Source organism: Camelus bactrianus, chromosome 6 (assembly GCF_048773025.1).
Source record: "Camelus bactrianus isolate YW-2024 breed Bactrian camel chromosome 6, ASM4877302v1, whole genome shotgun sequence".
NCBI classification, from domain to species: domain Eukaryota; kingdom Metazoa; phylum Chordata; class Mammalia; order Artiodactyla; family Camelidae; genus Camelus; species Camelus bactrianus.
In genome coordinates this window covers 86,211,016-86,224,247 of record NC_133544.1, presented here as the reverse complement: position 1 = coordinate 86,224,247, position 13,232 = coordinate 86,211,016, and the positions used below count along the sequence as shown (strand labels likewise).

At 33.2% G+C, this 13,232-nt stretch overlaps 1 protein-coding gene across 4 annotated transcripts in view; it reads left to right on the top strand.

Moving 5' to 3' along the window:
- Window positions 1–13,232, top strand: part of SLTM (SAFB like transcription modulator) — a 41,133-nt gene that overhangs the window by 16,464 nt on the left and 11,437 nt on the right. For 3 of the 4 annotated variants that reach the window (XM_074366204.1, XM_074366207.1, XM_074366206.1), the window contains 6 exons: window positions 6,294–6,321; window positions 7,649–8,117; window positions 8,736–8,785; window positions 10,680–10,798; window positions 12,656–12,805; window positions 13,032–13,135. In XM_074366204.1, the coding sequence (XP_074222305.1) occupies window positions 6,294–6,321; window positions 7,649–8,117; window positions 8,736–8,785; window positions 10,680–10,798; window positions 12,656–12,805; window positions 13,032–13,135 (920 nt within the window). The remainder of the gene's footprint in view (window positions 1–6,293; window positions 6,322–7,648; window positions 8,118–8,735; window positions 8,786–10,679; window positions 10,799–12,655; window positions 12,806–13,031; window positions 13,136–13,232) is intronic. The other variant, XM_074366205.1, reaches the window with a different exon arrangement.

Below are 13,232 nucleotides of genomic sequence, written 5' to 3'. Positions count from 1 at the left end.
AAGTGTATCTGAGTTTCATCATGATCTGATGCTTCTAAATTCTAAACATGTTTAATGAATATATTCTTATGGTGTGCATTAAGGAATACTGCATGGAGTGTAACCATCACACAGCTTCAGTTGTTATCACTTCAAGGGCAGTATTGTTTCATCTACACCGCCATTCACTTTCCCTTTTCTGCCTTATTTTGAAACAAATCCCAGACATTATATTTTGCTTTAAAAATTTCAGTATGTATCTCTAAAAGAGAACTTTTTGTTTTAACTGTCACTCCTAATACGTGATTTTTAACATATTCAAATATCCAACTGTTCATAGTTTTTTGTTTTTTAAACAGGTTTTATTTGAATCCAGATATAAGTAAGATCTACATATTGTGATTGATTGAAATATCTATTAGATCTCTTTTAATCTTTAGGTTTTTTCCCTCCATCTTTTCCCCCTTATTTTATTTGTTGAAGAAATTGAGTTGTTTAACCTATAGAGCAAGAGTTGGCAAAGTTTTTCTTAAAGGGCTAGGTAGAAAATGTATTAGCCATTGTAGGCCATGTGGTCTGTCACACTGTTCAACTCTGCCATTGTAGTGTGGAAGCAGCCACAGACACTAGGCAAATAAATGGATGTGGCTGTTTCAATAAAAATATTCACAAAAAGAGCATCTGGCATAGTTTTTGCCAACTCCTGCTGTAGAGATTCCAAAGTCTAGATTTTGCTGATTACATTCCTATGGAGTCATTCAACATGTTCCTCTGTTACTGTATTTCCTGTAATTTGGTAAGTTGGTTATCGGATAGAGGATTGCTCTCTGATTCCTGTGCCCCCACCCCTATTCTCCCAAAATGTACAACTCGTGCATAGGAAGTGTGCTATTCTTCCATTCAATACACGTAATGTCTGATTGTATCCTCTTGGTAATGGTACCAATCTTTGGTGATCCATACCGCATTAATTAATTAGGGAAATCAAAGTGGTGATATTCCAATTCTGTCATTTTTTTCTTCGTTTATTAGCTGGAATGTTCCTAGAAAGAGAAACTTCTCCTCATCTACTATTTGTTTACTCTGTGGTGCCATGTACAAAGGAAAGCCAGCATCTGTGTTTGATTTTTTTTTCTTCTTTTTAACCAATTTTCAAAATAATGAGCTGGTTCATAAGCATTTTCATAGTGACTAATGAGTTTTTAATTTTTCCTTTTTCTCCCTTAGTTTCCTTTTGAACTTGTGGATTTAAATACATTTAATATATTTTAGTCCATTGTAATTATTATCCTTATTAATGCTCAGATTGTCCCATCTGTAGTGAGTAAGAACCTCTTCAGGTTGGCTTTTGAGTCCTTTCAGTATGATCCCGGTAATCTTTGCTTCCTTGCTTTCTGGTTAAGATGTTACATTTCCTGCTCCAGGCCTGTAAATAGCCATTTTTTCTTTTTAGTGGTAAATGATATTTTCGAGTCAGCAATGTTGGTGGTGGTGGTGGTACTCATTGCCACTGGATTGTTCATGTTTTCTAGGCCTTTTTAGTGTACAGTGCTAGAGAATGTGTGCTGTTGGTTTGTTTTTGTTGGTTTTTATTTTTAAGATAAAATAGGTTTTGAGTTCATAGGGATACTTACTTCTAAGTTAATTACTTCCTTTATCTCACAGTATACATATGGTAGTCCTAGAATGATAATACTAACACCACCCCTAGTGTGATTTCTGAAAATAATTGAAGATATTCCACCCCCCCCCCAACCCACCCCCAGTTATATCTTTCCTAAGGATGTAGCCCTCTGGAATGAACAGATCACTGTGTTTTAAACTAGTCATTCTATATGATCACCAACTAATATATATTTAGGTTGACTTGTTTCATTTTATCTTCAATAATTAGATACTGCTTTTTTGAAAAATTTAATCTGTCATTTCTTGGGAGCCTATAATTATTAAAATAAAAAGTTAGAAATTTAAATTTAATTTTATAATTATTTAAAATATTTACATGGTTTCAAAGTCAAATCTGCAAGACAAGATAAACTCAGAAAAGTCCCCTTCACCTATCCCCTGGTTGGTGAATTTTCTGAAATTCAAGATTTACCCTTTTATTACTTGTTTTTAAAAATATAAGCGAATAGGTAATAAATTTGTGTAGGGATATATTTATTCAAAGCCAGTCTTCAGGCTTTGACTTGAAGTTTAAATCTTTAGATTTTAGGTGTTAGCCTCTAGGCAGTTTGTCATACCAGATAGAATTTGGTTCACATTCTACTTCTGTTAGTTACTTACAATATTGTGACTGTGGGAACATTCTCTTAGCCAATTTCTGTGTCTGTAAAATGAACATTGTAATTCCTACCTGCTAAATTGACAGAAAGATTAATCATACGTGCTGGCACATAGTATATACGAAATTAGTGCTTACTTGTAGTATTGTTTTACTAGTAGTTTGAAGATATCAATTACTTGAGAATTTTTTGAAATTTTTCTGAAGAATGTTTATATTTGCTAATGCTTTAATTCTTAAAAATTTAGTCTTCATCTTGTCAATCTTCTATGACTATATCATGTATATTCTTTTTTCTGTTTGCCTTTGCCCCTAATATTTCATTAACTTGAAGGGCCTTCCTCTTCTTTGTTGTATGAAGTCTATATACCTCTGAAAGTCAAATTTAAATCTGTCTCATCCATAAAGCTTTCTCTAATATCTCTTTGTTATATAGTGCTTTGCTTTTTATGTCCATTATCTCATTTAATCCTACATATCCTATATAGGTCATATGTTATCTCTATTTTGTAGTTATATTCACCTAGGTAGATGACAATACCACAGAGTGAAATTTAGTGGTAAAGATGCCTAGTCTGGTATTCTTTTCACTAAACTCCACACTAGTAAATGTTGTTTTCTGAATTCCATTGTACTTAACACAGCGCTACGGTTAAGCCCTCTGCGGTTAAACCCTCTGCCTACATAAAAATGAGCAGTTAGTTCACTCCCTCCACCAAAGACAGCAGTGTCTTACACTACATTTATTCGGTAAATTCATTCAACAAATATTTATTGAATGCTTGTTATGTGCCAGGTATTTTGTATTTCCCACGGTCTTTTGCCTACTGTGAGATAGATAGCACGCAGTTAATGGCTTAGGGTTATTCTGAGGTTTAGTTTAAATTAGTCAGATTGAGTGCAGTGTTTACATAAAAGTCAAGGTAACAGAGGCCTTCAGAAGAGGTCTTCTTACTTAGCACATATATGTACATGTATCACAAAGTTGAACTAGGGGAACATAACAGGATGGGTATATAGTAAACGCTTTGTTAACTGAAATATGTCTTAGGTTTATATTTATTTCTCACTAGTCATTGCTACTATGGCTGCTATGATGAAATAAAAATAGAGACGCTTCCTGTATGAATTTTGGCATTTGACTAGGTCTGTAGATCCCATTACAAAGATAACACGAGCATAGTAGAGCTTTTGCTTCATTTTCATACATGAAATATTATATTTTTTCAAGATAAACTTAAAAAGTTAATTTTAAAGGATGCGTACATTGTTGTTACTTATTTATCATTCTGAAAAAAAAAATCTGTTTTCAGTGGGGGAAAATCATTTACAAATAAGGTACATGTCATGTCTGTGCGTATATATCATATACAGGGAAAATTTCCCAATGTCTTTCTCATATTTCATGGTTTTTTTTATTAACTACTGGGGTTAAACCAGGGAGGAATGGTTCAACCTTAGTAGTGCTATGGTTAGTGCACACACTGAACAATAACACAAATACGCACTGGTATGTGGCTCATCTTTTCTACTAACTCTAGTTGTTTTTGTGCCTCAACCCCATTGTAATCAGTCTTTTTTCTAGAAACTGGGTCAGACTCTTTTCTTATGGGCATTTAAGTAATAAAGCTAGTGTTACCACTATTTTGAGAAACTAAAGTTATGAAATCCTTCAGAAGACCTGTTGAATCATTAGGCTAAATATCTAAAAACTCTTGAGCAAAGTATGGCAAACCTTACCAGTTATTTTAGCAGCTAGAAAATATTTCTAATTGGCAGGAAGTGCAGCAGAAAGGATTTTGTTTTTTTACATCATAATGTTTTCAAATTTTTTATTTTATTTTTTTTTAAGGGAGGTACTGAGGATTGAACCCAGGACCTCATGCATGCTAAATGTGTACTGTGTGGCTGAGCTATACCCACCTCACCCCTATAAATTTTACTTTTTGCGATAGCAAATACTTTGGTCATTTTTTTCTCTCAAACCTATCAGTATTGCATTTCTAAATCAGAATAACTTGGAAATGGTTTGCCTTTGCATCTCAGGTAGACAAAGGAGAGGCAAGTTGCAGTCTTTAGGTTCCTTTATTCTGCTTTTCTAAAAACAAATATATTATATTTTACTTTGGGGGGAATGTCATTAGGTCTGTTTATTTATTAGTTTTTTTTTTTTATGGAGGTACTGGTGATTGAACCCAAGATCTTGTGCATGCTAAACATGCACTCTACCACTTGAGCTATATCCTCCCCTCTTTATTCTGCTTTTAGGTAAAAGTTAAGATATTCCAGTTTATTTATCCCTCTATAAGATAAATTACTAAACTGAAAGAGGGTTTGGAAGAAAAAGATACTAGTAGTTCCAGCATAACTCATACTTTTATTGATGCCACTGCCTGCCACTCCACCCATTTTTCTTTCCTTTCTAAATGTTGCACATATGAATGTACAACAATTGGGAGATAGAGCACAATGTAATGGATTTATGTAATAATAGGATTCATATTGCTGTCAACCAGTAATCTATTTTAGACTATTTTATTCCCTAAACTTGTGGCTTAATTGTTTCAGTGTTTTCAGTTTCCTTCATGTTACTTTAGTGTGTAAAACAATTGGTCATTCCTTAATTGAGGCACTTATATGTTAACTTAAAATTGAAAAATCATTTAAAATGATTTCTTAGAAATATGTTTGTTATCCAAATATAATTTTGAGTATATGGTAAAATATTTGATGTTTTTAAGGCATGCATGCTTTTATATGAATCTAAAATTGTATTATAAATATGCCATTTAAAGTTTTGTTTACAGTTAAATTTTGCTTTAAGTCTAATTTCACTGTTAGGCTGTCACTCTAAGGCAGCAGTTCTTAAATGTGTCATCCCTGTACCAACAGCATCAGCATCACCTGGAAACTGTTAGAGATGCAAATTCCCAGGCCCTACTCCAGACCTGAATCAGAAACTCTGGGGTTGGTGCTCAGCAATCTATGTTTTCACAAGCCCTCCAAGGGATTCTGATACAGACTCTAAGTTCGAGAACCACTGTTCTATAATACTTTGTATGTAGTAGTAGATTGACACCAACTTGACTAAAAATGATCTACTTCTACTCAGCTTTTATTTTTAAAGTTATAAATTAAAACATTCCTTAATTTTTTTAATACTGAGATTATAATCCATATTACTTTGCTTATTATGATCTTTAATTTTGGGAAATGTTGATTTGATCTTGCTATAAGTAAGTAATTTTTGCAGTATTTGCTGGGTGTAGGGTAAATAAAAATGTTTTGCTTTGCAGTATTTCTGTTTTCAAGCCAGCATGTGCTCAGTTTTAGATTAGGTGATGTCACATATTTTAAAATTAGAATGTCACATATTTAAAAATTAAAATCAGTCATTTAAAACAAATTTGTCAGTTACATGCTTTGATTACCTATAGCAGAAGTATCATTTTTAAAGTGGCTGACCAGTGTATATGTGACAGCTTATGAATTCATTTTTAACAGATGAAAAAAGATAAAAAGGAATGAAGAATTTGAAATACTCTTGTAGTCATCCTTCTTACTTCTGAGATGCCTAAAAAGGGAGTGTGTTTTGTTTGTTTTGTTTATTAATATGCATTCAGGCCCTTGAAAGTGTATGTCTTATGTTTTGAATAGTGTGCCCTAAGAATGCCTTTGAACTGTGTCATAGAAAGTAATCAGGTCAGGCTTTTTATTGGTATTTCTTTGATATGAGTAAGATTTGGGTTGTATAAACTAGTTTTGAATACTGAAACTAAGTAATTCAGTTAGTTATTGATCTAATCATCGACAGTCTTGCCTGTTTTCTTGTCTAAAATCATGTATACAAGACGTGCCAAATTTCTGTAAATGTGTTTTGGTTCTGATTAGAATATCCTATATTTGTTAGTGATAGGTGACTCTAATATTATTATATTATAGGACAGTTTAACCTGATAGATTTTGTACTATTACTGAAATCCAGTTTTAAGTGAATTCATTTTACATTTGATTATTTTTTGAATTTCAGGATGGTGAGGAAGAAGAAAATGAGAAAGGTATGTTTGATGCTAAGTAGAGTTTAAAAATTGGTGACATTTAGAAAAACTAAATTAGTGAGAGTAAAGCATTTCTTATTTGAAATCTTATTTTTTGAAATGAGTTTATTTTCAAATTTATCAATTTAGTGAATTAAGTTAGCATCTTAATTTTATTTTTCAATTGGTTTTAATTTTCTTTTTAACACTTTAAGACATGTTCTAACTTAATGTACATATCAGTTACTGTAGTGGACAATGCCATTTTTTATTTAACCCAATTTAAATTTTATTTTTAAAAATAATTTCTAGCATACGGTAAGTTGATTACATCCTTAAATCTGGCACTGCAGTAACTCATACGTGCTTATTCGAGTCCTAATATGTAACAAGTAATTTTGCAGCTAGTCCTAAAAATGTTAGGTGACTGGGAGACTATTTGCTACTTAAAAAAATTTTCGTTCGGTCTTCTGACAGTTATATGGTAGTTTAGGAGAGCTGTCTCGTTCAATATAATTACAGGGACATCAGTAGCAATACATGTGGTCAGTATGAGGTTATGGAAGAGTTCTTGGAAAGAAGTCAAAGGATTTTCCTACTTTGGACTAGAAAGGACATGGAACAGGGTTCTAAGCAAGGCAGAATTCAAAACTTGGAAGCAATGATGAAGTAAAGCTACCAACTGAAAATCTCAGATGCCCGAAGCCTTTCTATTTCGGGAGAATGCAAGACATCTTTGAAAATGGTAACTGCAGGACTGACTGGACAGGATGAAGACTGGATATAGCCAATTTCCTAAACCTTATGGAGCAGGCCATCTTTGGAGCCTCCTGTAGCGGTTTTCCATGATTCTGGACTACCCAAGAATTGAATAAGAAGAGCGAAAAAGATGAGGCCCTGAATACTTTGAAGACTGATTGATATCCTCAGACTGTGACCTTTCAAGACATCACCGTGGGAGTTCCGAAGGTCACAAGGGTTAAATCCCAAGATCATTCGAACATTGAATAACAAATCTGCACACTTGTCACTATCTCATGGAGGAAAAAAATCTTCCATATGCCATTAACTTATAATCAGAAATGAAGAACTGGTATCCTCAGGATGGAACCATTTCCTCACTTCCGTTGTTTGGTATTTGTATGTAGAGATCATTTTTTCCATGAAGAATAAGTGATCCTGGGTAAAGGATTGTTTATGTTAGTTAATACCCTTGTGTTTTTCTTCCTAACCTTCCCATCAGTGCTAATAACTGGCTTTATATTTTCTAGGTCCTATTCTAGCTTATGAATATGAAATTGTTTAAACTTCTTGTTTTGCCATATTTATTCCTGTTAAATCCTCTTAGATATAGCAGGTTCTGGTGATGGTACACAAGAAGTATCTAAACCTCTTCCTTCAGAAGGGAACCTAGCTGAGGCTGATCACACAGCTCATGAAGAGATGGAAGCTAATGCGACTGTGAAAGAAGCTGAGGATGACAACATCTCGGTCACAATCCAGGCTGAAGATGCCATCACTCTGGATTTTGATGGTGATGACCTCCTAGAAACAGGTAAAAATGTGAAAATTACAGATTCTGAAGCAAGTAAGCCAAAAGATGGGCAGGACGCCATTGCACAGAGTCCGGAGAAGGAAAGCAAGGATTATGAGATGAATGCGAACCATAAAGATGGTAAGAAGGAAGACTGCGTGAAGGGGGATCCTGTCGAGAAGGAAGCCAGAGAAGGTTCTAAGAAAGCAGAATCTGGAGACAAAGAAAAGGATACTTTGAAGAAAGGGCCCTCGTCTACTGGGGCCTCTGGTCAAGCAAAGAGGTTTGTTTTTCTATGTCAGTTCTTTACGATACTGAATTCCAGCATTCAATAAGATCGCTCTACATTAAGGGGGTGGCTTCAAGACCATGTACAGTAATTAGTACTTATGATCCTGCCTATAATATTTTTGACCGTCATAAGTTACTTTTAAAAAAAATTTCAAGAATCTTCATAATATGCAGTGTGTCCTACTGATTGCATTGTCGAATTGTCAGCATATATTTGGTTTTTTTTTTTGTTTTTTTTTTGTTTTTTTTTTCAAATTGACAATTTTTTTGTGTTTTATTTTTAAAAATCCTTGTGATGATGGTTAATGAACAACTATCAGTCCTAAGAACACAAAATGAAGTCAAGTCCCAGTCCTGAAATCTGGAGAAGATGGCCATAAAACCACTGAATAGAATTGTCAGAAAATCTAGATCTTCAGGCATCTTGGGGAAAATCAGTGCAAGAATCCTAAGGGAATCATTTGTTCAAATAACCTAATCTAGGCCTTTGGAATTGTTAATCTGTTTGAATAGCACTAGTTTGAAATGCAGTCAATATCAAGCTGTTCGATTTTTGGGTTTTTTTGGTTTTTTTTGTTTTCAATTTTCTTCTGGTGATTTGCTTCTTTAGCTCTTCAAAGGAATCTAAAGACAGCAAGACATCATCCAAAGATGACAAAGGTAATGGATTTTTTTTTCCTATTTATTTCAGTGGTAAATTGCATATTTTTATTAAAAAGTAATAATTGCCTGGTATTTCCTTTGACATTTAGTCCTTGAAAATTGACATACTAAAAATTTTGGATGGCCTTTGTGTAAGCAGTGGAGTTAGATTACGGCAAACTCTCAGTGTACTTGAAGCATTACTCTCTTAATTACTTAATTTGTAGACTGGTATGAGTTTGCTAAAAATCTGATGTGTGTTTTTTTACATTGTCTTCTGAGCAACTGTATTGAATATTCATATAATAGGTATTTCATTTTCTTACATTATAATTTCAGAAGTATTTTATTTTTGATTGCAGTCTCTTATAACCCCTACATACTACCACTGTCTTTTCCCTGTTCGGTCTAGTAGGAAATGTGCTATAATATTTCTGTATATTTCTGGAGCTGAATATTTGAAAGAAATTCAGTTTCTACCATTTGGTTCTACTTTTTTTCATTCTTTAAATCAGGGCACACTTCTATTAACATAGCCAATTATTAGCATTTTAATTCTTCAGAATTTACTTCCTAATTGACTTATTTTAGGTTGATGAGAGTCTTAAGTAGGAAAGTAGTTTTATTTTAAATTTCTGTAAGCTTAAAGGTGTAATATTTGATTTCTTTTTGTTACTGGGAAGTCTCTGGTTATCTCATGGCCATACGCTTTAGTTTTGTCTTGTATACGCTGTATATTTGAAAAATATGTCTTATATTCTTTTTAAAAAAACACTTTAAGGGAAAATAATACCATTTAGGTACTGTAGATTCCTAAAATGCCTCTTGAGTGCCTAAAAAAAAAGGAATATTATGTGTCCTCTGTGGTTTAGTATATTTTGTTGATATATTTTCATGATTAGAAATTTTAGTGATTGATTTAGTAATTGACAATTAATTGCATTACCTACGTCTCTTGCAATTTTGGTTAATGGATAAGATATAATAAATTGTTATCCTTTAAATTTAGAAACTTAGTGTAGTCTTAACTAAATGTTAAGTTTTTCCTATCATTAAAAATGTTTTTCCTGTAATTGGAGAAGTATGTGGGCCCAAATGTTACTGGTAGAATAAAAAAGATACACAGACTTGTAGTTAACATTTCATGAGATAAAACAGATCCTTGGTAAGTATGTTTCTTAAGAATAGAATGCAGCAGTCATTAATATTTAAAATATTTGAGTCAGGCATGTGTTGTCTCCTCGTAAGCACACTGACAGTAGTTTTTCAGCTAAAACTTGTGGCATGTAATTTTTTAAAGCAGAGAACATTTTACTCTTTCTGCATATAATAACTTGAAGTTTTAAACATTTTTACTTTTATTTGTTTATGTACTATTTCTCTTAAAGTGGGTAGGGATTGTTTTCCAAATAAAGTCAAACAAATGAAAATTCCTGTTTTATAACAGCACATTTGAAGAAAAGCACTGAAGGGTGATTGTATTGTATTGTATGAAGGGTGTGTAGGCCTGTACTTTAAGAAATGGCATCTATCTGTATGGAACTAGACTTTGTGGAAATAGTACAGAAACAATTCATATAACCATTTACCTTCTAAAAGATTTTGAGGTCTCTAATCTTATTTTTGTCATTGATTTGTTTTAGAAGATTGATTTTTGTTAAATCCAGAGTTATCTAGCAACATATAATTTCCATTTTCTCTTACCCTTTCTCTAATAGAGAATGAAGATGTACTGGTTGATTAGTGTTTGTTATTAAGTATTTAAATTCTTGAAAACAGTTTATCTTTTGCTTTGATTTTTCCCTCTTGCACTTTGTACTATCAGAATTAAACAAGAGGGTTTTGTAATTTTGGAAGAATATGGCCCTAGTAATTTTGTATACTTAAACTTCTGATGTTAAATCTGTTCTAGGAAGTACAAGTAGTACTAGTGGTAGCAGTGGAAGCTCAACTAAAAATATCTGGGTTAGTGGACTTTCTTCTAATACCAAAGCTGCTGATTTGAAGAACCTCTTTGGCAAATACGGAAAGGTACTTCTTTTTACCTTTTTAACCGTCTTTGTAGTATCTCCATTTTAAACAAGGGTTGTATTCAAAACAGTATAAATAAAATCTAATTTTTTAACTCTCTCAGGACTGTTACAGGCATAATTATTGAGTTCTGTGGTAATGGTGAGTTTCATCATATAATCTCACTCTGAGCCCTGGGGATCTTTGTATTAAGAGTTCATATTTTGAGCCCATTTAAATCAAGGACTGAGTTTCATTTGTTAAATTCATCATAGTTTTTCTAGGAACTAGAATTGCTGAGACTGATCTGGTCATCCGGAAAACATAGGTAGACTAATATTAGGCAATAGAATTTGACTACAAAATGGATGTAGTCCCTGTCATCGTACAGATTCCAGTAGAGCGGTGGAGAAAAATGTAAAACTGTTAAGATAGACTTAATCAGAAGTTTTGATGTGAAGGATGAGTGCAGGGTGCCAAGAGAGCAAAAAGAGAGGCTTTTACTCTGGTTGGTTCATCAGAAGTTTCTCTGGCATATAAGGGGACACCTAATGGAAGAGAAGAATAGTCAATAATGAATTGAATATTCTGTTAATAGCTGTTGAATTAAATTGCAATTGATCTGCATCCCATAGGGCACTCACTGCTTTCTACCTTACATTTTAGTTTTCGATACACATCATATGTAACCTACTGTGGGGTAAGCTCTTTGATAGCAGGGATCTTACCTATTATACTTTGTGTGCACATGGTAGGCTTTCAAGTATTAGCAAATAGCCATTAATGAATGTTACAAAAATCTTGTTTATTTTAGGAGCTGTTTTTTTTCCTTCTAATTAGAGAGTTGCCTCAGCATTAAGGAAGTTCTTGTAGGAGCCACAGACAGAACACTGAGAATTGTAGTCTCATGATCAGCTGTGATATATTTTTGGTTCTGTTAGAGCTATAAAAATAGTATTTCGATGGCATTTATTAGGACTAAAACTGTATACGAATACTAATGCACATACAACAAGGATCTTGGGCTTAAAATTAAATTGCTGTTGGGGTGAGTCAGCCCTTCCCGGGGTTAACATAGTTTGATAGTTTTCAGCCAGCCACGCCATACAACCTCCTAAACTCCTGTGTACCTCTTCGTGACATGACGTCTGTGTAGTATTTGTTCAGCACTAGGTTGTTCTCTCTACCTTTTCTTTTCACTCACCCATCCCTGTGTTGTCTCTTGCAGCTGTTCATGTTATAGAATTGAAAGTGTCATTTTTTTTATTGATACATATTTTAAAAGTACATAGATGGAAAGTGTGTTTTTAGAGCACATTTTCAAGGCTGCCTTTTTACATGCAAATTCTTTATTTTTTAAAGTTTCTTACAGTGACTCATAGAAAAGTGTTAACACTTATCTAGACACTTTTTGGGCACTTACAGTTTTTTTTTTTTTTCTATCTTTAAGAGATTCAGGGTGGGTCTTTGATAGGGAGACTTTGGCTCAAATCTAATTGAGTATATTGTTTCTTTGCTTTCATTAATTGTACCATTACTTCATTGATGGGAATGCTTGTATTTTGATGATGTATTTGAAAAAAAAAAATGAAGAAACTAAAACTAGGTTAAATTGCGCTTTGACCCTTTAAATTGTTCCCCTGAATTTTACTAAGTAGGCAAGGTAGATGGTGATTGCAAGAATATGAAACAATTATATAGATCATCAATGTATCCTTTATCCTGAATTTGTATATCCTGAACACATGCTTTAATTTGAATAGTCTCCATTGTAAAGTTCCATAGATATGTTGTAAATATCTAGATATTTTGTAGATATGTTGTAAAGTTGTAGTTGTAAAGTTATAAAACTTTCTGAAGTATAGTCTCATTTTACAGGTTCTGAGTGCAAAGGTAGTTACAAATGCTCGAAGTCCTGGAGCAAAGTGCTATGGCATTGTAACTATGTCTTCAAGCACAGAGGTGTCCAGATGTATTGCACATCTTCATCGCACTGAGCTGCATGGACAGCTAATATCTGTTGAAAAAGTAAGCTTGCCTAACTGTTAATAAAAGGGAGGTTACTTTGAGGGCTAGTAATTCTCAGTTTAAAGATGTTACACTGGTAGGAAGTAGAATTAGGAATGATTTTTATTTTTATTCATTTTTGTTTTTTTACTTCTGTTTTCCAAATTTCCTATCATCAACATACTTTTTATAAACACTAAAATGTAACTTGGAAACTTACATATTTTTTTCTATTTAAACCTTTCAGGTTAAAGGTGATCCTTCTAAGAAAGAACTGAAGAAAGAAAATGATGAGAAAAGTAGTTCAAGAAGTTCTGGAGACAAAAAAAATATGAGTGATAGAAGTAGCAAGTAAGGATTTATTTTTTTAATAAGTACCTGGGCTTTTTTGGTACATTGATGAAGTGGTTCTGATTCTGTTGTTTTCTTGTGTGGGGTGGTACGGTCA